The 27,508-nt window shown below is 40.6% G+C and overlaps 1 protein-coding gene across 1 annotated transcript; it reads right to left on the reverse strand.

Annotated features, from left to right (window-relative positions):
* Positions 1 to 454: 454 nt before the first annotated feature.
* TMEM47 (transmembrane protein 47) lies at positions 455 to 24,073 on the reverse strand (the record flags this gene model as incomplete). Its single annotated transcript, XM_080363922.1, has 3 exons — positions 455 to 657; positions 9,009 to 9,149; positions 23,848 to 24,073. 3 exons carry the CDS (start codon positions 24,071 to 24,073, stop codon positions 479 to 481), a joined length of 546 nt encoding a protein of 181 aa, XP_080220048.1. The 3' UTR covers positions 455 to 478.
* Positions 24,074 to 27,508: the final 3,435 nt, after the last annotated feature.

A 27,508-nucleotide genomic window follows, 5' to 3' on the forward strand; every position in this document is an offset into this window, starting at 1 on the left:
AACTAATTCCTTAAGAGCTTTTTTGAGCAAGTAACAAGGGGACAACACAGCCTATTGTACAAGATGCCATTGCCTGCTCATCAGACATTTGAATCCTCTATGATACAGGGAAACTTCTAAATGGAGCCTATACCAGCTGCTCCCCTGAAGGCAATGGCAGATGCTGGCGTTGCATTCTCATTCCAACTAGTTTTCTCACAATGACCGCTGTCACACGTAGATCCTTTTGCTTGTTGTCAGGAAAAATGAAGCTTATGTATCAGCAGCTTGCAGCATCTGCCTATGTAAAATCAGCAACTCTAGTGTTTGCAGTTCTTTTAAATGGTTGTAAAAGCTGGTTACAGTGTTCACACCCAAAAGGCAAAGGCTATTTTATCAACAGAGCAGACTGTTTGGTGCTCCACAAGTGTTCTAAAAAAACTGTGAATTAGAAAAGATGGGGTAATCCTTTAGTGATTTTTCTTCTCATTAAATTATTCTAGTAATAGTCTTCATAGTTCTTAGGGTTCAGGCAATAAAGAATTGCACCCCCAAATGAAAATATAGTTGCACCCCAAGCCAGGCCATAGCCCCAGTTGAACTCATGGTATATTTTCAAGCTGACCGTTTCGATGAACTTGATTGGGTAAAGGACTAAGCTGCACACCTGAAGAACAACTGAAAGAGATGGAAAAAAACAAATGTGTCAGAAGAAGCCTTAATTCATTTCCATAAAACACGGAAAACATCACAAAACTGAATTTCACATTTAAAATGCTCTTGGTGCATTTTCAGCTAGTAAGTACTGCTCTTTTTGAGAAAAAAAAAAAAATAATCACCTTCATTTAATCCAAAGAAATCATAGCAGTTCTTCCATATTTCCTCAATGATGAGAAAATGTTATTGCTATGGTATAACAATGATCCTTCAGATGTCCAAGAAATAAAAAGTGAAAGCAATCTTTTCCCAGTTCTAATATTTTCTCTCTTTCGTATTTTAGTTTGCAGTCATTATTCTTCCCATAATAGCAAAACTGAAATCACTTGTTCTATAGCTATTATAAATAAGTCAGAATGAGAAGCAAGAATAAACGAATATTAAGAATTATAGCTCAGAATCAAATAATTTACTTAGCCTAGAAATAATTCATTGTAGTAGGCGATACATATTTATGTTCAGTAAAAACTCACTGAATATTTCATATGCATTACTGTGTACTGTAATCAGATTTAATGATTTTGTTACACAAAATACCAGGGAATCTATAAAGTTTGATCAGTCACTAAACTTCCAACTGGCAAAACACTGTCTTCTATTACAAATTTAGGGGGTGGGTCAGAAATGCTTCATGAGGAAAAAAGCTAATAAAACAGATCAAATCCAAGGCAGTAAAAAGCTTAAAAATCATTACTTTCTACAGCACTGTCTCTGAGCCAGACCTCCTGCAGCCTGATCCACATGTCTGCAGTGGAATTCAGCAAACCTGTTAATTATTGTGCTACATCAAAAAAGCGCACATACAGTAACCTGAAAAGGAAAATACACAGATGAAGAACTCAAATTTTCACAAGAAGATTTCAGTTTCATCAGCATCCATTCCCTTTTAAATTCAGGCACACTGTTAATAGAAAATTGGGAGAACAGTTTCCAAGGTAAGCAGGTGAAAATTACACTTGGTTTGAAGACAAGAATGAGCTGTATTGATGTAGTGATTCTTCAGGCCTCTAGTTCCGCCACCCACAAAAGATTAAACATCACAGGAATGTACAAAACATCCTTTTTGCTTCTCAAATATGGCCTTTTCACAGTGATCCCTTCCAGCATTCAAAAACTACCAATTTTTAAAGATTTCAGCAGGTGATGGCCTCTGCAAACTACCCCAGCCCCCTGATCATGGTCAGGGTGGGCACATCTACACAGTCAAGCATATGCTTAAGTATTTGCAGGGCTGAGACATGCTGTGATGGAAGTTCAATGGTATGCAATGTAATGCCATAATAACTACTTTCTTTAACATCAACTGAATAATTTTTTTCAGTTTATTAGGTATCGTTAGGAGAACGAACACTATTTAGAGAATTGTTACAAAGCCAGAGCCCATATAAAATACCAGTGGATAATAGAAAAGGAGACTACTTTGGACTACACAAGCCCTTCTGAAATTACAGTGAGAAATTACAGGAAAAATAAAATAACTTTATTGATATTCTGCTACTGCTTGAACACTTTACACAGTCAAAATCTGTCATTTACCTTTTCAGTTACACAAGTCTGCTTTAGTGTTGTCAAACTGGCACTTGGAGACTACCGCTCTCCTGTCCTACAGATAGGGACCACTGGTATGGGGAAATGATCTCCCATGTTCATTACACGCCCTTGGTGACAACACCTGACAAAATGCTCACTGGAAATTTCTTCCTCTCCATCCCAGCCCACTTAGCCTACAGACTAGTCTTTGGACTCTTACTTGAGACTGACAACCTGAATAATGTTTGGATAGTGGATTTTCTGATGTAGATACCAAAATCCACAGGATTTTTTTAAATCCTAAAGTTATTGAAGTGTTACTCGGTGTTATTCCATTTTAATATAATTTTTGTCTGCCAGCTCATAAAAATACTGTGCAACACTGGAGAAATTTTGACGAGGTACACTAGGGGAAGCACCTACACTTATGAAAAGATTATGCATTCCAATTCTGTATAACGAGAGCACCATTACACCCCAAAGTACCTGACACATCTTTAAGACCATTCAAAGTCAAAAAGGTTTTCCTAAGATGAATGGATATAAGCAAGTTCTTCAGTGGCTTCCTGAACTGGGGCTGCAGCATCTCTGCTGAGTCAATACAGGAATTGCTTTGCTGTCTGCATATCAAGTTTCAAACAAGGAAGCTCTCCATCTTCCCCCAACCTAATATAGGAAGTATGCTCAATTTTAATCTACAGATTGGACTTGTCAAAACAAAACAAAAAAAATTATTCTGTTGGAAGATGAACATGTGGCTAAAGGAGCAACATCCACAACCGGTATTTTAGACATTTTTATAGTGAGGGTTCCTGTTTTTGCTACTACTGGTCCAGCTATGTTATTAAAAAACTCAAAGGAAGTGCTGGCAGCAACTGGCCAGTGGAAACAACCACTCCTCACAACACTGTCATGGCTTTGCACTTTTTCTGCCTCTTGTCATTGTTGCTCCTTGTAAAGGGAGAAGGAACCTGTGTAGGCTAGAAACAACAGTTAGTGAAGTTATGAAAAATGACCAGTATGACCCAAAAAGATCTTAAAACCAATGCTTGCAACTACTGATCTGCTTCCCATTAATTTAAAGGAACTCCATGCTATGTTGACCTGCTTATGGGAAGCGTATATAACTACCTTTCTTGGGAAATGCTAGTATTTCCCATAGGAAAAAAGGCTGCAAAATAAATCGTAAAAAAAAAAAAAAACCAAACAAAAAAACCACTTCAAAATGCAACTCAAAAAAGACTAATCACCTCAAACTAGACTATTCACTTCAAATTTCGACCCATTTTTATGACTAGCACCATGATGCTTGCAAGACAATTGCACAGGAACAGGAATACTACTTTTATTCTATTTATATGAAATATATGCCATTATATATACTCACCATATTAAACATGCATAAATCATAACAAACGCTTTGAAACTAGGAAAATGTAATATTTTTTCCTTGTTCAATTGTTTGACTATAACAGTTTTCCTGTCAAAAAAAACCTTATAATGTGGCTTTCTAATTGAAAAAGGTGGTGTTGGCTAGCAAGTTTTGTATTTGTGTTCTCTACACTGTTCCTCCTGCCCATTCACGGGAGTAAAGCACTTAATTAATAAACAATTGGTATTGCAGTGTCAAAGATTAACGCACATGCAACTGCTGTCTAGGAAGTAATCTGTACTTAATATGTGCAATTAATTGGGAAGCAGCATGAAGAGAAAAAGGGTCTATGCTGATTTTTAAAATACTGCTAGCTCAAGAACAGACCATCCTGCTACAGAGGCAGATTGGGAATTTCAGCAGGCGGCACAGCTGGCCAAACAGGGAGTTTTTCAATGCACAAGAAAGGGGCACACAAGAGCAGGAAACAAGGATGGACAATGAAAGGGGAGTAGGAAAGCACTGTTTTGATATGTAGATACAAAATCAGGAAGTCTGAAGCCTAGTCGGCATCCAAAATTAAGCTAGGAAATGGCAAAAAGGGTAATAAAGAAGAATTTTCACAGATGCATTAGTTGTAAAATGAAGTCCAGAAAACATATTTATACAATGATGGACAGGAAAGCCAATCTAGTGACAGATGATGCACCATGACACTTTCTCCAGAACCTCTAAGTGACATGGTCTGGGAGGGCGTCAACCTTGCAGGAACAAGTTAGGGATGACTTAGTTGCCTCCATAACTGTGGGGACAGATATGATTGACCCAAGAATGATGAAAGAGTTGGCCAAAGTGATCACAAGCTCTCTATCATCTGTGAAAACCCACAGTTATCAGGAGATATTCAGATGACTGGACAAAGTTTAATGTTGCGTCCATTTTTAAAAAGGCTAGAAGTGAAAAATCCACAGAATTATAGGCTGGTCAGTCTCAATTCAATTCCTGGAAACATTATGGAGCACATTCTCTTGGAGTCTACTTCCAAGCACATACAGAACAAAGTAGCAATGAGTAGTGAACCTGGATTGACCAATTAAGGATGAGGGTCCAGAGAGCTGCCAAGATAATCAGAATCCTAAAGTAAATCATCCTTAAGAGGAGGATGTGTGAGCTAGGTTTATTTAGACTCACGAACAGGTGGCTAAGGAGCAATTTCAAACCAGACTACAGTTACCAGAAAATGTAGCTGCAGTAATGGAAAAAAAACCAAACCCAAATACTACTTCTTTGTAGCACCATGCAACCTAAGATAATGGCAACAGACACAAATCTCAGTTTCAGAGATTCAGGATGGACATCAGGAAAGAAAATAAAAAAATCATAAGGAGGGTAGTATGGCACCAGGAAGACATGCTTCGGGAGGCTGTGGAATCTTCATCCTTGCAGTTCTCCAAGACTGGTCCAGACAAAGCTGCAGCTGATTGACCTATTGTTAGCATCTGTCTTGCCTCAACAAGAAGGCTGGACTGCATCACATACAGAGTATCCTTCTTATCAATATTTCTTTGATGCTATGACTCTTTTTTACTGCCCTGTAGCAACTTGCACTACATCCTACTGAAGTCAGTCATACTTCTTCAGATCATTCCATCGGTTTCTCAAAATCAATTTCTGTTCTCCAATATATCTGTACATTTTTTCTAGCTTCACTGGAAAATTTGACAAGAAGACTTTTATTCTACCTTCCCCATCATTATGAAAACAGGTAATAGTACAGAACTCAGGACACAATCCAGTTGGACTGTGCTCTGACTCTCTGACAGAACAGAAAGATACATCCTCTAAGTATTCTTTAAATATTATCTGCCTTAATTTCTTTTACTCTCTCACCTATAATACTTCCACTTACCCACAGTTTACCTAGCTGACACATAAGAGCATCCGGTGAATTATGTTAAAAGCTTACTAATTGCAACACGTTATTCTTCTAAACACTATTAAAACATGGCCCCAGAAGGCAATAATCTTTTAAATTACCATTTCGTTTGCTTTTATGGAGATTTGTGGCAGGTACCTTCCCCTCCCACCCTCTTGGACTGACAGACCCTGTACAGTGACTGGAGACACATACACCAACCTCAATCAGGGAACAGGAAAGGCAAGTCCCTCTGGTCAACAGACAGGGCCCTTGGCCAATGAGGCACCTCAACTGAGAGAAGCTTTTAGACCATTGACCATATGACCATCTCCACAGAGGAGATTTCGACCCAGGTTACAAATGGAGTCTGCTGGAGATCTCATTTTGAGTAAGGTCTCCTTGGAACAGCGGGTTTGCAGCTGGGGACTCTCTCCTTGCATTGGGATGCTGCCCAAAGAAGCTCCTCAACCTTTTGGTGAGCAAATGTTTCTTCTGGACTGCCCTTGAACACTCTCATCCTACCAGTGAGACATTATATCTTCTGGGTTACCCTTGAGAGTCCTCCTTTGTGACTGAGTAGGTGCACATTTTGAGTCATCATTCCAGAATTTTGGGAATTCTCTACATCCTGTATGTTGGCTGTATAATAATGAGTTCCCAACCTGTATCCTGAACCTGTGGTTAGAATGTTGTAGGAGTGCTGAATGATTTTGATAAACCTTGTTTCTAGTTTAGTTTTCTGCTGAACTATTTTGGCTAGACTAAAGTTTGCTCTGAGTTTGTTAAGTGTCTGGTTTGGTTTTGGTGTGCCACTGTGACAACTTTGAACAATTACACTTTCTGCCCTTAAATTAGGCTCAGTTAGCATGCAGTTACCTGGTAACCGTATCATGAGACTCCCAAACTGACAAGTTTGTGAGCTTGTACTTTGAGGATGCAGCTTTCAGCGTCAGTTGTGTTCATGACCACTAAGACACCCCAGCAAGTATGTTAGCTAGTGACCTCTACTAGACCAAAAACGCTGGAAAAGCTGTATGAGCAAAGGTGGCTCCACATAAGAGTGTTCTCCACCTGCCTTTCTGGATGCTTCACATTTTTCCATTACCTGAGGTATACCTCTTCGTCTACCCATTACACAGAGCTGACAGTATGTGGTTTAAACACATTCACTTGATGGCTTATTCTTAGTATCTAGGTTGAACTATTTTTGTGCTTTCTCATCCCTTCCAGTCCTAGTCAGTCAATCTTCTTCCTCACCTACAGAGCTGCTAACTGACACCTGAAGCTGAGAATAATTAAAAAAAAAAATAAATAAAATCAAAACTAGAAGAAAAAATGCTTGGAGACAACTGTTTGGACTCTAAAGGGCCTGGAAATCACTTTTCCACTTTGTCCTTTCTCACACACAACAACGTTTTCTACCTGACACCCATACAGATTGTTAAATGCCTCTGGGCAATTCAGTCTGTGTCCTTCTTCCAGGGGCAGCTGGTAGACTCCTACCTAGAGCCATACACAATATTTGGTCCTGTCAGCAGATTCATAGGTCAGGGTGAGGTTTATCCTCAAAGATTTTCTGTGAAATCCACAGGTGATGGTTTGAATTCATGGACAGTGGCATAAGATACAAACTCCACTGTGCTGCAACCTTAACTTTCCCCTCTTCAGTAGGAGACTCTTTCCATAATTCTTTCAAGATATGCCAGCCCATATTCACCTTTAAAATAGCTAACATCAAAGATAATATCTGTAGGAAATGACACTAACTATGTCAGCATCAAATCCCAAAAGGATTCTCCTCAGGTTTGCCAGATAATGAAGAAGAATGGGGCAGGTTGTCTCAGCCTCATCATCTCCTTATCATATTCAGGTCACGGCTATTTAAAATGCATGTGCATACACACACACGCAGAGGCAAAAGAAAGGGGTGAACACCACTCACAAGCTAAAGCACCAATATATTTTCCTTTTTGATGCAAGTGAGCATTAAATCCCCATTCCTCTTCCCAACTTTTATAGTAAAGACTAAAACTAATTTTATACAGAGAATAATAGATTAAGCTTTAAGCCAAATGGCAGGATTTGGGATTTTTTTTTTTTTTCTTGGGGAAATTTGCTTCTTTTTTTTTTTTTAGTACAGACTTAACTACATAGTAAATGAGCAATATGGCAAGATAGTAATTGTTCAGCCATTCACTGACTAAGTTAATTTCTGTTAACATTGTGTAGTAAGTCAAAAGCCAAATAAGATACGACTACAAAAATTCAATAATCCCATTTCCTTTGAAGTTAACTGCCCAGCATGCTTTATAATCTCAGAATTAATACTAAATTTTAAAACAACGGCACCAGTGCCTTTATTCATTCAACCAAGCAAGTAATGTGTCACATAGCACAAAAACTACAATTTCCGCTCAGGAAATCTGATCCTAGGTTGCATTCATTTTCTAAAAGCAAATGAAACGTGACCTACTAACACCTCTTGAACAAATAAAAGTGCATCTTCAAGCATTGCGGCTCATTCAAGGCATCACTAACAGCAGGGGGCAGCAGGAGCCTTCCCCGGAGCTCTGTTTCGCTCCTGAATACCCTGCAAATTCTGTGCTCTTGTCTTTTCACATCCTTGTAAGTGGCTTTTTTTAAATACATCCTGAAAACTGGGCTCTGTCATCCTCTTCATTATGGGCTATCAGAAGGGGCTTAAGCTGCTGGCCCCAATGCAGAAATGAGTGACAGGATGAAGGCAAACCATGCTTGGTGAATCTCAGGAGAAACTGAAATATCCATGCTAACTGAGCCCCAAACCACCAGAATGTACAAAAGGAGATGATGTGATATTGTAATTATATCTCACTAGACCAGTCTTACAGACAATTCAGATTCACAGGTCTCCCTTAAGATTTTGTGACAGTCTATATAAACTGTTCCACTTTCTTGTTTTTAAAACCAAACAGGGACTAAACTGTGACAGCTTGTTAAATTAATAACAAAGTAAGCAAGCTGACAGAATCAAATTAATTCCTTGTGGCACAGGGGCATATATAAACACCTTGCAACATAATCCTATTTATTTTCACACACAGGGCTTCGAGGGTTCACATTTAAGCATTAATTTTTCCTGGTTTAAAACTGTAAAAGGAAGAACATTAAAATAACAGAAATGGCTTTGCATGAAGGATAAAAATCAAGCAGCACAAAGTCACAGACTGAAAATGGTACTTTGAGATTTATCCTCTGTAGTTTCCCCTGCTGCATGCACTTCACAAAACAATAAATATAATGCAAATAAATAATTTTTTATGAACCAATAATAATGCAACTGCAAAAATAATTAATGCTGTGCAGAACCTGTATCCTGACAAACCTCACCGGAGTTAACACTGAAGTAAACCAAATGCCTCTGAATTAGCATGCAGAACAAGGCATGTCTTCCATCACAAAAGTGAAGCTCCTCTCATGAAATTTTCATAATGGTGCCACTAATCTGCTTACCTGCCGCAAAGAGCATGACTGCAACCGGTCTGTAGAACCGCCTCCGAGATCCCACGCAGATAGAGATCAACCCAACCAGGAAAGCTATGAGAATGATGGCAGCACCACCCAACAGCAAAGCAAGAGTAGCTATCTGCCAGTCTAGGGAAAAAAAGAAAAAAAAAAAGGGAAAAATATAATAATATAATTTCAGTAAAACAAGCCCATAGGCTTGAAAGAAACAGCAGAATATAAGGAACGCAGAGTCTGCATCAAGGCTCAGATAAATAAACAACTGTGCTTTGGATTTCTTTTCTCCTAATTAGCGAAACACCTTTATACAACAGATGTAACTCAGGAACAAAGTGCGACAACCTCCAATATTTTTTCAAGGCTTAGTTGGCCTCACTGGGATTGTGGCTCAAGTAAGACTGAATAATTTGGTCCCTCGGTTTTTGTCCAATTTAGAATGAGAAATTCAGGCTGGTTCAGGATTAGCTATTGTGTGACCATTCTGTTGTAACTTTCTCACAGAAGAGAGTGAAAGTCAAACCTCTGCTTGAGTTGATTAGGGTGACATAGGAAGGGAAATGCACAGAGGCTTATCATATACACCTGTCACTTCGGAAGTACCAAGGCCACACGATGTGAATAACAAAACTCAGGTAAAGGCAGGAAATAGAATAATAACTAAAAAGAAAAAGGTGGAAGTCAGGCCCCTATAAAGGCAGTAATGATCATCAGATGCAGACCAAGTCAAATCTGAAGTCCATTTTAAAATACCAGTTATCCTGAAGTGTCAGTTTGTCTTTTTTCCCCCCCAAAAGCAACTTCTGGATTTGGCCCCATGTATTTTCTAGTTATCTTCATACGTAATGGATGCAGCTATAATCAATATCCTTACAGTCTAAAGTCACACGAAAACCATTTGCAAGCTGATGGCCATCATGGACCTATACAACACCCAAGACCTCACATAGGAGCTTCTGAAAGATTTTAGAAAGGCACGGGCTTCGTGCTGTCTCTCTTTGCAAAAGAATATTTAAGACCTTGTCTCACTCCAAAAATGGGCATCAAGAAAATGAGTCGGATCACTATTTATCGTTTATCACTATTGTATAGTAGTTCAAGGAAGATCATATAAAATCAGCTTGTGGGAAAAGGACATATGAAACCAATGCATCTCTTATTACTTTGAAAATACTAGCATGAATATGATATTCAGAGCAAAGCATCCAAATGCATTACATAGTTCAAAGAAAATAAGTTTAATTATTTCCAAAATAAAGTTAGATACCTTAAGGTTACTAAAATAAGAATAACAAAACCCCACATTCTCTTTTTGAAAAGAACAAAATTCAGTGTTTTAAAAAACAGTACATCTAGTTTCATGAGAGATCTAATCTGCTGAAGATACTGCCAGTGCAGCTGTGGGGTTTGAGAAGGCTGGCAGCTATTACCACCAAAAAGCTTTCATATATTATATGAAAAAGGATGAAGGAGATTAAAAGAAGAAAGTGGATAGAAGAGCTATAAAAGCATTGCTAAAAAAGAAAGGTATTTTAAAGTCGTTTTTGAGGAAAAACACACATTTATTTTTATTCTTTTTAGAAATCCAGGGATGTTGTTTACTAGCATTTTAATTACTAAGTACTCAACCTTCCAATCTCTTTTACTTTTTGTCTTCTTACCAGACCAGAACCCAAGGCTGGGAGCAATCTCTTATTCTCCTACCTTCAGCATGCAACCTCTAACATCAGTTTGCTGTGTGTCCCACTGCTTTACTATTATTGGGATGGAAATACGACTTTAGTTATGGATGGGAATGTTATGAGGAATGGTTTTTAATGTTGACATGATCCTTCATGGTTAGTGTACTGATGATTTAGAAAGTATTCTTCCAATATCAAAGTGCATTACAGATATAAAATACAGAAATAAATAAAGAGAATGGACCACTTCAAAACAACATGAAAGGAATCCTTGCACCAGAAAATTACAAAGATACAAAAACTGGACACATAAATCCATACCACCCCAAAGTTAAAAGCCATAAAAAATTGATGAAGTAAATCAAAGTACCAGATGGGAAAACTCAGAAACTAGGATTTTTGAAAGCCGCTACAAATAATAAAATATTAAATCTTGTCTTCACATTGATCAGATGCCAAAGTCTAATGCAAACAAAAAGCATGCAACACTGGAGTAGCAATTCCATGGAAAAAAGTTGAGCACCTTATTGTTTTCCAAGACTGTATGGGCAAGACCACCAATCAAGTGAAAATAACTAAGGCAAAAATGATATAAGCTTGGGGTTAGAATATAGCTTTACTTCCAGGACAGATCTATCTATAGATTTTTGGAACAGTTTAAAAATAAACAAACTACCTTACTATAGTACTGATGTGGGAGGTAAAAGGACACATCAGTGTTGGAAGACACCTACACTCCCAACTAAAAAAGAACTGACTTGGTTAAACAAAACTAATGTACTGAGTAAGAGAACTTACTCAGCGATGCTGGCAGTAGGACAAAACTGAGGCTCTTACTGTTCCTCACTGCTAGCTGAGGATCATATATTGAGCGCTGTGCTCTGGGCCACAATGTCTGGAATTGCCTCTATTTTAGCTCCAGTATCTGTTTACAGGAGCATACAATGCCACCAGCCTTTACCTTGAGCTGCAGCTGGGAGGGATTCTGGTTAAAGAACATCATGAAGGTCAGACATGAGTGCACAAAGAATACCAGACTGAGCTTTCCTATACTGCCTGCCATGGAAACCACATATGTAAATCTCCTTGTCGTCTTAGAAAAACCTTAACTTTCAATTCTGAAAGCCATTTGATCTGGTGACAAAATAAAGCTTATGTTGGATTAAGGAAGTAAAACTTTCTGCATGGGCATTCTACTTAACAGCAATTATTTTTTAAGAAAAAATCCAGACCACTGGACTTTATACAGAAGAAAAGAAACAGTAAAAGAAAACTGAATCACTGCCTCTGAAGGAAGAACACCCTGTAAGTTAAGACAGCTACAACAACATAACCACATACAGCAAACTCAGTTTTCTGCAATAAAAAATTGTAATTTTCCTCAGACTACCTGGGACTGATTTATAACACACAGCATCAAAATGGGAACAGCAGATTGCTCTGTTACGTAGTGTTACTGGTACACAGAACATAAACATCATAAGCCCATAGAGTATCCAGAATATGCCTGCACCATTTCTAGGCATGCACCAATCTTGCAAACAAGTTACTATATACCCAGTTCAGGGACTGCTTGTTCTCAGAGAGATAGGAACGTGCATAAACATGAGTAAAATGGGAACTTATACATGATCATTATTACTTTCCTGGATTAAAACCACAATTCAGTTACACTTTCAGAACATACATCAGAATTTTTCACTGTACACCACTACCATTTATTTACACAACACATCCACTGTCTAAGAAAAATGTTAGGAACTAATAAAATTGCGCTCCCACAGATCTTAATAAACTTTAAGATTTTGAAAAGCCCTGTCGTCTTACAGTCACACCAAAATTAAGTTGCTTTGTAGGTTTATAACCATAGAGTCAAATGAAAACATAACTTCATATTTTTTCAGTATTTCATCATTTTAGCAAGATGTTAAGAATTGCACTGATAATGCCACATATCCCATCCAGACAACTACAATTAACACATTTTTGACAATTGGTAAGTAACTTGAGACAGATTTCATAAGAAAGTCTCCCTTAACTTGTACCATTTTTAGGTATGAAAATCTAAATAAGTTTTTGCACTGTACAAGAAGCAACACAATGTCTATAACCATGAGAAACACATACTGCAGTTCTGATGGTGATGACAGGGTTTGCATAGTTCTTATTACAACAATCTCCCTATTAGTTTATGGGTGGGGATTTCAATATTTGGAAATACATATGAATATGAACATAGGTACTTAGCACATTTTCAAAACATACACGGTGGTGTAAAATTTATTAGAGCTACCATGTTCAGTAAAATAAATAAATAAATAAACACACACCCCCACCTATGACGATAATGTTTCTTTTCCTTTAATTCCTCATGCATAAGTCAGTGCCTTTTTGTAAGGACAGCTTGGTCTCATTGCTCTTTAGAAATTATGCCTGTTTCTTAATGATATGGAAGCACAGTGTTAATTGCACATTGAAATATGTGACCCTCCTCCCTTCTTCCCCTCAAATGAAACGACCCAAGGCTTTAAGCTGGATATTAATTTTTAATTAAGGGCAGCTCTATCTGCTCTATTTCTTAGGCGAAATAATACTTCAGCACTAGGATAAAATCAAGAAAAGCCATAAAATAAGGAGAAAACAGCTCAAAGTTCTGAAGTGGTTTTTTTTTTAAATACCTACTTTGTTGTTGTTTGTTTGTTTTTTTAACTCAAGAAAGAGCAACACAAAAGGCTAGCATTGTCATAGATTCCATGTTTTCAGCAAATTCCTCCAAAATTAAATATTTTATCAACATGGTATTTCACAGTAAAAGCAGTGGTGGACATAAAAACATGTTATGGAATATGTGTATAGGGCTCTTTCAGACAGTGCAACTGAACTCAGTTCAACTCTTGAGAAATAAACAAGTATTCTTTGCTTTCATACAATGGAAAAACAGGGAACTGCTGGAGAGAGTCCATTGTGGGGCAACAAAGATGATTAAGGGAGTGGAGCATCTCCCTTATGAGGAAAGGCTGAGGGAGCTGGGGCTCTTTAGCCTGGAGAAGAGGAGACTGAGGGGTGACCTCATTAATGTTTATAAATATGTGAAGGGTGAGTGTCATGAGGATGGAGCCAGGCTCTTCTCGGTGACAACCAATGGTAAGACAAGGGGCAATGGATTTAAACTGGAACACAAAAGGTTCTATTTAAATTTGAGAAGAAACTTCTTGTCAGTGAGGGTGACAGAGCACTGGAACAGGCTGCCCAGGGGGGTTGTGGAGTCTCCTTCTCTGGAGACATTAAAAACCCACCTGGACACCTTCCTGTGTAACCTCATCTACGTGTTCCTGCTCCAGCAGGGGGATTGGACTAGATGATCTTTCAAGGTCCCTTCCAATCCCTAGCATTCTGTGATTCTGTGTGATTCTGTGGTCTCCACCAAGTCCTCTCCTCATAGATGCTGAAGTAAGAAAATACATGCAGGTGTTACTTGATGGAAGCAACAACTGACCCTCGTCTAGCACTGAACAAAACAAAACACACCTCTCTTAGGCAGGTTTTTCTGATTCATTGCAAAGCTTCTATTTATCACGTACCTGCCCTCAGCCAATAAATATTCTTAGAAATTGTAATATAGCATTTAAATTCAAGAATAATGAATTTGAAAGAATGTGTCAAGTAAAGCATAGAAGCTGAGGCACCCACGCATAAGAAATTAAATATAATCCATTGCATGTCATAACAATCAACTAAGATAAATAAGATAGCTAGAGATATTCCTAATTGCTTTATATTCAAAACTATTTCTAAGTTCCTAAACACTCATCATCAACTTAGCCATCAAATAGCCAACGGAAATTTTAAAAGTGTACCGATTACGTAAAAACAGAAAGGTAGAATCTAGTTTCTAAGAGTATATTTATTTGTCATGCAATCAGTAAGATTTCCTCTTTCTTCAGCATGATCAGATGCACAGACTTTTGCAAAAGTCCAAGCTCCACTGAATTCAATGGAAATACCAAGAGAAAGATCAGTATTGCAGTCACCATTAAGTTCTTACATTAAATTATTCCACAGAGAAGTCAGACCTTTGGAACCTCACCTGAGCCAAAATTATTGGGTTTTTTAAGTAGCTGCTCAAATGAATTCTGCTTTGGATGAAGGAGATATTGGCTAAAGCTGGGAAGAACAGCGTCCAGAAGTTACTGGGTCCATACTCCTCCACTCTTGTGCGGTCAGCACCACAAGTTCCATCTTTTGAGACTCTGCAGCACACACTTCTCCACACCACTGAGAGAAGCATTTTTGGGCAGTATCCATATCAAGCCTTCACTAAGTTGCTCTAGCCACAACTTTTCATGATGGAATCTTGTACAAAAATTGCAACAAATAGATATATTGTTCTCATTGTCAGTTTGTATAGTATGCTTATTACTGCTAGTTGCTGTGCAGATGCACTCTGGCTTTTAAATTTTATTTTATGGATTGAGAGCAAGATTTTTTTAGGTATCAAAATGACTTGGTGTGTGTGGATCCCCAAGTCACACAGACAATTAAAAAGTATTACCAAAGTTGCAGGAACCAGCCAGCTGTGGCTGAACATGTAATTTCCTTAAGACAGAACTCAAAAGACTCTACACCAAGGCTTTCTTCTGAAAGGCATGAGTTTGAATGCACGAAATAACTCTGTGAGGTCACAGATATGTTAAAAAGCTGTTTGTGGAAGAGAGAGAAAACAATTTTCTGCTTCTTCTCTGACAAAAGATTTACGTATTGAGCTGTTCCCTAAGAAATTGGTCTTCATCCACACACAGTAGCTCACGGGACAAAGCCTTCGATAACCCAAGTCTTGCACAATGCAGGTGGGCTTGACAGTGAGGCTTTCTCACAGCTCTAATTCTATCAGGATTTTGACAACACCCAAATAGAATTTTGAGGATTTTATGCTGGGTGCCAAAATCCCTAAGTACCTCTTAAGGATAATTCAGAGGCTCCACATAAGGCAACAATCACTTTCCATTTACTGTACAAGATGTTTGTAACATGATTTAGCATTCCTGATGCCAAGTGGAGAGTCATGTAGAGCCAGTCAAACAAAAAGCGAACAAGCACAGAGATGTGTCCAAAACACAGCTAAATGGGGCAAACCCGGTATGCCTGCATCTTGCTGAGCCACAGAAAGCTAATGGATAACAATGGCACATGACTAATTAAGGAGGAAAGGCAGGTGTCTCCTTAGCTGCAGTATACCAGGGGCTAGAGGGCTTCTCAGAAACTGCAAGGTCTTTGCTTCCCAGCTCTGTCTCCAGACTTGAACCTCTGCTCCTGTTTCACAGAAAAATTTCTTAACCACTACAGCAGACTGAAACTGCTCTCCTTTTCTGTCTGCTAGACCCAACCTGGAAAAAAAGAAACATGAGATCTACATGGTGTGTGAACCAATAAGCAAGAGGGAATCCACATCTGAGTCTTGCTTTGAAGTGCTTCTTACCTAACTGGTCCCTTCCACCTTTCTGGTGCTGTTTATACTCCTTTCCACTGACGCACAAAAACACTTGAGTGTTACCATACGGCAACCCAGACTCAAGGCTCTCTCAATGGGGCAACAAAGACGATTAAGGGAGTGGAGCATCTCCCGTATGAGAGAAAGGCTGTGGGAGCTGGGGCTCTTTAGCTTGGAGAAGAGGAGACTGAGGGGGGTGACCTCATTAATGTGAGTGTCATGAGGATGGAGCCAGGCTCTTCTTGGTGACAACAAATGATAGGACAAGGGGTAATGGGTTCAAACTGGAACACAAGAGGTTCCGCTTAAATTTGAGAAGAAACTTCTTGTCAGTGAGGGTGACAGAGCACTGGAACAGGCTGCCCAGGGAGGTTGTGGAGTCTCCTACTCTGGAGACATTCAAAACCCTCCTGGACACCTTCCTGTGTAACCTCACCTAGGTGTTCCTGCTCTGGTAGGGGGATTGGACTAGATGATCTTTCGAGGTCCCTTCCAATCCCTAACATTCTGTGATTCAATGTTGAGGAAAAATTCCTTAACAGTCATGTACAGAGCTGCATCCCTCTTGCTCAGGCTACTCCTATGCCTTTCCTTTTCTCCACAGCACGATAACTGTGATCAGAGGGGAAGAGGTCAGCTCTGTTCTAGGCATGATAGCAGCCCACTGGCAGGATGCAGTAGGCAGTAGGTGCTCCACCACCTCCCCTCCTCAGCCAGGGAAGGACATGCTCACTAGGTCAGGGGACTCATTAGGCAGCCAAGGTGCAGACTCCATTCATCCTTCAATGGCAAGCATGGCATGCCTTCCACCCAAAGATGCCAGTGAGCATGCAGGGTGCAGTTTGGTTCCCAGAGAAGTGAGCAACACAAAGCAGAAACGGTCTCAGTTTCTCAGGATGATCTCTACGGCAGTCTTGTATAAGCTATGGGCTACATTAATCTGCCTGATGTCTCGGTTTCAGCTGCTGTGGTCATCAGACCATGTGTGTCCTCGAGATTCCTGTACTGAAACTTTCTGCGTGCTTCAACACCACCTCACGTTTTATCTCCCCTCTCTACAGGAGATCAGGCAGAACAACAAAAGCAACAAAAATATGGTAAGCAACTCTGCTGTCGTGCATAGAAGACAGATTTTGCCAGGCAACAAGGCAGTCTAATGCCTGGGGGGGTTACAGATGTATGAGCAACTTGAAACAGAGCAGGTGCTTGCTCATCTGTCCATGACACACATCTCTCCTGAAGATTAAAGCTTACATTCCTTATTTATTCAAAATATATACATTTTGCCTTTTTCTGTACAGCTGCTATCTGAGCCGTGGACTGCCTGTATTTCTAAAGTCATAGAGTGAAATCCTTTAAATGAAGTGCATCTTCAAATAAAGATTTAAGTGCTGCCATTATATAGATCTTTAGTTTATTATTTAAAGGCAACACGCATTGCACATCACTTTTGCCAACAGAAGACTTCAAGACAAGCACAGCATTACAGAAAGTCATGTAATCTATAATTCATTCACAGAATAGTACAGCATGTACTCAGGCACTTCTTTCATTGGATACGTGGCATTCTTCTGAGATTAGCTCACTACTATGCCATTTTAATTATTGGATATGCATTCATTCAAGAAAAAAAAAAAAACAAAACACACACATCCACAACTCCAAGAACCTCACAAAAACCTGGAAGTTTTAGAAGTATGTCATTAGGAGAGAAGTGTGGGAGAAGTGTTATATAAACTTTTCAAGAAAAGTTCACCTTTTCTGACCTCTTCTATATATACTACTGCATTTTAGTAATCTGAAGAAGGAAGAAGTACGCTTTGCGTTGGAACAGGAATGTGATTATTTCCCACAGTTACTGATGTTCTTCAAGCAAACTGGTAATCTTTTGCAATTTTCAGAACTCATTCCATTGTTCCTTGAGAAGAACAATTAGCATGTAAAATAGTTCGATGAGTATTTCCCATCAAAACAATGGCCTTTATATTACAGAAATGGAACAAGTAAAAACACATTAAGCAGTACAGCTGGATAGACTTTATCCCATCTCCTGATGTTACCTTGAATCTTATGTGGTCATCTTTGGCCACAAATCCATAAGAGAGGCAAGGTCACTCTATGTGATTCTAAATATAAAATCTCATCAAATATTTAAACCACTTATATTATTTCTAACACAAAGAACATCTTTAAACTTACTGGTGCAAGACTTCTTTATTAAATAAACAAGATTTAAAGCAACAGGATACACTACTGATTTTTAAACTGCAATGAACAGCAGCAGTAACAACAAAGGAAGACTTCTAGCCTTAGTGAGTTATTTTTTAAAAGAGTATTATCAATGATAAGGTGTGTGATGCTCTCGATCTGATCAGCTACACTCACACAAGCTTCATGTGTTACACACAAATGTGCTGTAACCACGTCTCTTAGCTGCTTGGAGAAGGGTGGCTGAAATAGCAGCCTCCATGATACTAGAAGTTCCAGACTAATGAACAGGAGTCTTAGATTTGCTGTTGCCAGCGAGCATGGCCTTGGGAAGCCTGAGGCTAAAATAATTGGTCCATTTGTGAAAGAGGGAGCATACCTTAAAATATTCTATCTGGGGCTACTCTGAGGTGTAGTTAACAAATTTGAGGCATTTTGAAGCTACTGAAGGAGGCAGGTAGACATTAGGTGTAAATAGTGTATCAGTCATCATAGAATCACAGAATAATTTAGGTTGGTAAGGACCTCTGGAGGTCATCTAGTCCAGCTCCCAGGGGAAAGCAAGGCCAATCTCCAAGTCAGACTCAACTTCAAAGTTAAATCAGCTTGCTCAGGGTCTCAGACGGTGAGTTTGAAGTAGTATAGCTTTTGATTTTATATTCACCTTCACAGAAAGCGTTTGGGATGAGTATTAAAGAGAGTAATATGCAAAACGACAGACTATAGTTTTCAAACCCAGAAGAAATGTTTTATTAATTGTTCCTTACATTGTACGAGCCAGTTTCTTCAGACTTAATAAAATTACATTTGCTCTTCTTATGTTATTTTACAGCAAACTATCAGCCTTGCTGAGCTTTTTACAAATATATGACAACATCAACTCTGAGCAATGATCCACATCTTCTAATGAGGAAGCTGCTTTTGAGCTAGCAATTTCCCCTTGGAACAACCCCTTAGATTCAAAACAAGCAGATACCATCCAAGACTATTGAGCCATGTTAATTCGGATATCTGCATCTAATGTATAATTAAGGTTAAACCCCTTCAAGCGCTACCAAATGAGTAGCCTCTGATGCTTTTTTATTTTAAGAACAAATTAGAACAGCATTATAAGGACAAAACTAGACTGCTTTACTGCACTATGCTTAAGTTAAGCTTACCACCAAGTTTAAACATGTACAGAGACCCTGTTGCACTTATTTCCTTGAGATTGTTTTGTCTTTCAAACATTCACAGACAGTTCATAGAGTATAATGATCTTACAGAAAACTGAATGTTGCATAAACAAATACACAGGTTGAGAATTAACAAAGTCATATGCTCCCCATAAACCAGAATGAATATGGTTAACCAGTATGAAACCATTCCAATGTATTTTTATATATGCTATCTACACAATAAACTGAAATGCTGTGAAGAAGCCATTGTCTTCTATGAATAGCATATACATACACTGAAGCCAAAAGACAGAATGTCTACATGCAGATCAGATTCTACGGAATCATTTATGTCTTCAACACCATATTTACATATCTTTGATTTAAAGAATTATAATGGCTGCAGTCTATTGCATACATGCAAATTTAGTGTTATTAATTCTGCAGGAAGACAACAACTTCCTGCACAGGTACTGACACACCACACAGCGGTACATAAGATACATTTAATTTTAAGCAGATGCTGTGATAGAAATAAATATTCATACATAACTCTTAACTCCTGATAAATCTGCAAATGATCCATCACAAATTAGACATAATACACTTCAAATGAGGTCTAAAAAAATTTTTCTTTAAAGACACCAAAGGAACACTCCAAACCTCATAAGTTCTTTGGTTTTTTGGTTGGTTGGGTTTTCTTGTGTTTCTTTGTTTTGTCTTTGGTTTTGGTTTTTGTTTTTTCTGTTTTGATTTTTTTTTAAGTTTAGCACATGAGTTTAAAAGACAGCTGACTTAATGACAACTTGTGCATCAGCCAAGATAAGCTTTGATCATAGAAAATAATTTTATGCCTAGACAGCTGGTGAAACTGTAAGGCAGCATTGCTGGATCTCAAGATTTGCTTTCCATACTGGCAACTTTATTAGTTTTTCAGCTCCTGAAGTTGCTATTAGTGGGAATTTTAGAATTTCATCAAGAGAAGAGGGAAACAAGGGATATGCAAGAATACCTTTCTAGCTCCTTCAATTACACGAAAAAAAAAATGAATAGCTCATTTCCGTAGACCCTAAAGACTCAAAAAGAATAAAATCAATTTAAGATGAGATATTTTATACTCTTCAGGTTTCTAAAAATTAATTTGACTTACTATTTTACATACTTGAACCAGCAATATTGTGACGTACTTACACAACTTGAAAAACCGTACAAAAGCAAAGGATTGCTTTCAAGCTGTAAAAAAAACCAAAAAAACAAAAAAACAAAGAAAAACCCTCAAAACACAGAGTGGATGAATGAATGCAAGAACACATGCTCCAAGCACTAGCAATGCTGAAGGAAAACCGAGAAGGATTATTTCCTGCTCTAACAGCCTGTGCAATCATGCTCTGTACATTTCCTTCTGCTCTCCACCACTAAGTTGCCCTTTTGATAGCAGTCAGGGGTCCTACATCTAATTACAACAAAGGTTTTTAATTAAACCTCAAATATGTTTTAACAGCTTCTAGCATGAGCTTGCCCTTGATGGTGCCACTTGAGGTGCTCTGCTTTAAGGGATGATAAAGTAAATCTCTCAAAACCAGGGGTGAAGATGCCTTTTTCCTGTGTGTACTACTGCTTTTCACAGCTAGCCAGCTACAAAGCTGCTTGCACCAGTATCGAGCTAAAAAAGCTTTCCCTGTGGGAGCTCTTGGCTATCTCCAAAATATACTGCTTGCTAGATTCTTGATATAAGAGGAAAATGCACCTAAAATATTAAGGCAAGCACACAAAATGGTCTCAAATATGAGCCAAATCCAACTTGGTGAACTTACTGGGAGCATTCCTATTGACTTAAAGGGGAATTGTAACACACTCATAGAAGGGGAAGGGAAAACAGTACAGTTTCTCATATTTCAGGGCTCCTCAAGTGCAGCATTGTGTGTCAAACATGGAGAAAATAAAGGGTTTATTCCCACCACCTCAAATAAAACAATCATTCACTTCTTCCCCAGTAGTTTGTGAAACCTGGCTCCACTAGACTGGAAAGTATCTAAGGAAATGAGTAAAGCTCATTCAAGGAACTTGAATAAAACTAGACAGGCAGGAATTTTTGCTCAAGGTAGAAGAAAGCACCAGGAGAGGGCAAATTTTCAACACACAGCATCTAACAATACTACATTTCATGCCCATCCATCCTCGCCCATTCATCTTCTGCCTTCTCACAAACAGACAGGTGACCAACAAAGAAATGAGAGAGATTAGTGTCCTTTTATGCTGTTCCATAAGCTGTCCTGCTCTTGTTAATGTCCCACTTTTGTGAGTGTGTACACGCATGCGCACTGGGGAGATAGAATGAGGAGGGAGCCAAATAAAAGTGTGTGTGGAGGTGGGGGGATTTGAAGCAGGTTCTCATTCAAGCCATCTGAAAAGTCTTTCTGCAATCAAGGGGATAGTATTTCAGGAGACAGGGAGAAGGGGCAAAGGATTCACGTTGCTAAGGAGACACGTAGAAGCTGACATTCCTACATAAATTTCCATTTATACTGGGGAAGAAAAAGAAAGCTCTCTGAAGTTTCTGCAGATACCCTGGTAACTGATTGAAACTGACATTTCTTTACAGTTTGTTTTGGCATTACCTGACTCAAAACCCTAAACAACATTCAAACCCTCAAATATGACTCCACGCAATAACAGAAAAAAAAATAACCAGAGCAGCAAAGGAACCTGTGCAATTTCTGCTCAAGCAGAGATCACTTATTTCCCAGAACCTACACAAGGATTTCAGAAAAGTGAGGAAATAGGAAAGCATCTAGAATATACAGTCAGCCCCTTGCCTTTTTTTCCTCAAAACAAACATCTTATTCCTGTATGATCTACCCAACCAGAGAGCACAGTAATCCAAATGGATGATTTAGCAATGCAAGCATGTGTGTTGAGAGGACAGGGATGGGGATGAAAATGGGGCCAGGGCAGGGGGGGAGAAGAGGCTGGCTTCATTTGTCAGTGTTTCTATTGGGACTCCAGAAGTTGCTATCAGGCGTAAAGTGAATATAATAACTGATAAAAATCTAAATGATCATTGTACTACAAAATAATTTACTGAAAAATATTCAACAGGCAGCTTGTTTATATTATTCACAACCCATTTTTAAGTACTCCAAGCAATAGTGAAATTAAAAAAAAAAAAATCTATGACCAAATACCTTGAAAGCTGAAGAACAAATGAGCATCAAGAAATCAAAACAGGGAGTGTGGCAAGAGGGCAAAGAAGTATGAAAGACGATGGGAAGACTGATACTTGCTAGAGAAAGACACACAGAAACACACCCAAGAGGACGGACAGAAGGCCAGAGTCCAGAACTCCTCACTCGGGACAAAAATAACGATTGGCTTTGGTTAGGAAGCCCCAACTTTCCAAGACTAGCGACTTCGGGGGATGGCGGCAGAGTGGGGGGGGAATTATAAGACGCTTGATCCCCAACAGCTTCTTACTGTATAAGGACAACTGCCACACGGATAAACGATCAAAACTAGTGCAAACTCGAGATCTTTCATGAAAATACAGGCAAAGGCAGATATTAAATCAGTCACCCCTTTCGCTCGCGGAAGCAAACCGCTCATCTCTCCCGCACCCTACACCATCTCGCAGGCAGACGGACGAGCCTAGCACGGGCTCCGCGGGCTCCCCGCCTCCAGCACACGCTATTTACAGAGACCGCCGCCGCCTTCGCCCCAGCCCGCAAGCCAGGGAGAAGCCGGTTCGGGGCCGTGAAGCGCGGGAAGGGCAAGCGCTGGGACCAGGGAAGCAGGGTGGAGGTTGAGGATGGACGAAGCGGCTCAGGAACGAGAGGAGTGTGGAGGACGGGAGAACAAAGGTGCTGGGGATTTTTTCTCGGCGGTGATCGGAGGGTGAAATCGGGCGTGGAGCAGGGGCGGTAGCGGGCGGGACGAGGAGCACAGAGGGGAACCGGGGGATGGCGGGGCAGAGCCCCGGACACTGCTCCTGTCCGGGGGAATGCTGGCCCCGGGAAGGGGTTGGGACACAGTTCCGGAGGAGACAAAGGTGAAGGAAAAGCTGCTCAGGGGATCCTGGTAGGGCAGCCAGGGCACGGGGGCTAAGGGGGTCTCAGCTCACGGGGTGCACCGGGGGAGCGGGAGGCAGCCGAGGTAGTGGGGGAAGGCAGAAAGAACTGAAGGAGGGACGGGGCAGGGGCCAGGCAGAGGGCGGTCGCGGAGCCGGGGTGGCGCCGGCAGGGAGCAGCGGAGCTGGGGAGAAAACGGCCGGGGCGAGCTCCGGGGCAGCTGTATCTCACCGCTGTGCAGCGTCGACTCGCAGAGCCAGCTGTCCAAGTTGCCGGGCTTGCGGCAGGACTCCCAGAGGGACAGGTAGTACTGGTGGTCCGCCGTCACCCAGGCGGGGCTCAGCACGGCTCCCAGGTCCAGGCACAGCGCGAGAAAGATGCACACCAGCCCCACCAGCTTCAGCGGGGTCAGCACCGAGACGCGCACCTCCTCCATGCCGCTGCCGGACGAAGCCATGGGGCCCGGGGGGGAAGGAGGAGGAGGACGCTCTGCCGCCGGCCCCGAGGGGAACAGGAGCGAGAGCCCAGCTCCGCGCAGAAGGGGCGGGCGGAGGTAGGAGCAGCGAGACCAGCGCTGACTAACGGCGAACAGAGGCTTTCGCAGGCGGCGGGCAGCGCCGCTCCCTCCTTCGCCGCGCTCCCGCCCCGGTGTATCAGGTGCAGCAGCTCCCCCTAGTCCCCCCCGGCGCCGCCCGGCCCGGCTCGACGCGCTCCTCCCCCTGCCCGCCCCTGCCGGGGGAGGTGGCGGCCGCGGGAGGGCCCGGCCTGACCGGGAAGGGGTGGGAGCCAACGAGTCGTGTGTGTGCGGGGCAGGAGGGGGGCGATGGGGCAGCCCCTGCCGGCTCCGCTCCGCCCCACTGGGGCGAAGTTTGGGGAACTTTCCCACCGCCGCCGGAGATGTCGGGAGCCGCTCTCCCTGCTTGCCGGCCCGCCCCGCCGACCCTGGCCCCGCCGGAGAGTAAGGGGGTAGCGGTCTGCCCAGCCGATCCGTGATCGTGCGCGCCGTAACCCTGCGCCTGTGGCCAGACGTCACGCGTGGAAGCGCAGGGTGTCCCGGGCGGAGCGAGGCGTGGGGGACAGCAGGGGCTGAGCAACCCCGGCCCCACCGGCCCCCGCTGCCACCTCCGCGTTAACACGCCCCTGCGGCGAGGAACGGGGAGAAAGGGTAGCCTGCCTCGGATTCAGGTTTAGCGGTGTCTGACCTTGATTCCTTTTCTGACGTGACCTTTAAATCACCAGTTGTTAGTGAAAGGTTTAAAAAATAATTCAGCATTTCATTGTTCGTACGCGGACGTACTTGCAATTCCTGCTTCCCTCTCCCATCAGCGGCGCTTCTGATCCCAAATTAAATCTTGAGGAAAGATGAGTACTTTGCCCGGTTTTAATTTCATTTCTGTTTATTTTGCTTAATTAGCAATACGGTGCTGGGAATGTCAAGGGCATATGTTTTGGTTAGTTATTAAACATGGGTACTAGTATAATTCAGTGTCTAAATCAGCTCTCCCTCATGAGATTGAAGCACACACAGACATGAAGATAGAGTATAATGTCCATTGAGGATTATTAAAAAAGAAAAGGAGAAAGATTCGACTCACAGCTTTGACAGCAAATGCTGCTACTTACATTTGAGGTAGAACTATAAAATAGGAAGAGAGAAATCAAGCCAGAAAAGTCATCATCTTGTGAAGAAATAGAAAAAATAACATGCTGGAGTGCTAGTTATTATATCATTATTAATATTATTTAGTTTTGTGTTGTTTTTGTGTTTCTTTTTCCCCAAAAACTTAAGTTTTCTGAGATCTCTGTCTTTCTTCTAACTATAACAATGTTCTTATTAATTTCATAAGGTATGGGATTAAATCCTAAGGGTTTACACAACTTTCTTCCATGTATTATTTCACTCTGTAGTCCTTTAAGACAAAAAACAGAAAGAAAAAATACTATTTACATTGCAAGCTCCTTGAGCACAAACGGCTTTGCTCTTACAGCTTTTTATAGGAGTTAGTGTATGAAGTCTAGTCCTGGTTTTGCAGTGGCATTACATTAGAGAATGCAAACATGTATTGCAACAATTTCTCCTTTTCTTAAATATTTAGGTGCCACCTCTGTTAAAACCACAACAACCAAAGCTCAGTGCCCTGATACTGTAGTAGATGTATCAGAGCGCATATACAAACTGTGGGATGTTAGCACAAGTTTGGTGCCTTTCTAGGGGCCATCGGTGTTTATGAATCAGCTAATGCCAGTCTGTCATTAACCCTGACGAAGAAATTAATTTCTTTGACCTGTTACTGCTGGAACTTGGAAGGAAACTAGATGTTTGGGTTTGGCATTTTGTGGACTTTTTTTCTTTTTTTAATGTCTGATATTACTTCAGTGAGTGGATATATACCAGACATTACTATGTAAGCCAATTGATTTGTTTGAGTCATGTTTCCATTGCCTCCCAATTGTAAAATGTTAATTATTGGAAGAATATAGCAAATATTATTTAAAAAATGAGAAAGGATTCAAAAATTGATAAAGTGCATGGTGTGCCAAGCAAAACACACTATGTCAAAACTCTATGAAATGCAGAATCATGGTTCTGTTCTAATATTTCATAAAAAGAAGGAGAAAATGTCAACAGTTTACTAGAATGTATGAAAACTTGGGTTATTATATATAGAACTAGCACTGGTGCCTATAGTTAATTTAGCCAGAGCTTTCTGTACAAGACTCAATTTGTTTTTACTTTATTAAACCTTTGCTGTTTCGGCTGGAGTTGCCTCTGGAAGATATCTGCCTCAGGTTGATTTATTTTAAGTTCCAAAGTTCAGTAGCATGTAGTCTGAAAAAATACATATTTTCACTGTCTAATAAAAGAACCCAACCAAAACCAACAACAACAACAACAACAAAACAAAACCCCAAACCAAAACAACCAAAACCAAACAGAAACAAACAACCCACAAACAAACCCCCAAAAAACCAACCAAACCAAAAAACCCACAACAACCAACCAAACAAAAAAATGCACCCACAAACCCCACAACTTCAACAGGTTTCTTACTGAGAAGCAGCAAGTTGACATGCAGCCACCCCCAAAACACAAACCCATCCACAACCTGCACACTGCACTGCAGTTTGCATGCCCAAGAGAGATGTGTTTGCATCCTGAATTCTCCAAGGATTTCATCTGCAGTGAGTGCGCTGCATCCATTTACAGCCTCTATGTCCAAATGAGTGGTCTATCAGCAATTGGATGCTTGGGCGTGCTCCAGCCTCTGCCTTCTGGCCACCCACTGTGCCTGAAAGTACTTGGGAGAGCCCACTGTGGGAATGGAGATGTTCCCCCCACCTCAGAATTGTTCTGCTCAAGGAGCACAGGACAAAAAGCCCAAGTGATGGGACTACTTGGTCCTAAGGCACCATCAGGCATGAAGGGTTCAAGTGGGCAAGGAGGGCTGGAAAGGAGTTAGAGATTGCATAACATGTAGCAGTAAAGATTAAATTAATAGAGGCAAAATCGGAAAAGACAGTAAGGAAGAAACAAAATAGCAGAGTTCATAACAAAGTAGAAAGCACCATTGCCTCAGAAATTTGTCTTTGACTTGAGGAGTACTGTGACCATCTTTTTTCCTTTAGTGAATGGATATGAAATCAACTGGAAAAGTCTTGGCCCTGCCTCCCTGGGGGGTCAGTCCACGGAAGGAACAGCCACTGAAACTATTAGTTAAAGTGACAGGGATCTCTTCTGTGTCACTATAAAGTTTTAACCTTTGCTGATCATATAAGTGATGGGTCAGTGTAATTTCACACAATGTGCATTTCCACTGTACAAATTATTCTTTTTTAAAGTGTCTGAATGACTTACTTTGATTCAGGTTGGAGCTCATGTTGACAAATGAAA

This window comes from Nesoenas mayeri (assembly GCF_963082525.1).
Source record: "Nesoenas mayeri genome assembly, chromosome: 1".
NCBI lineage: Eukaryota > Metazoa > Chordata > Aves > Columbiformes > Columbidae > Nesoenas > Nesoenas mayeri.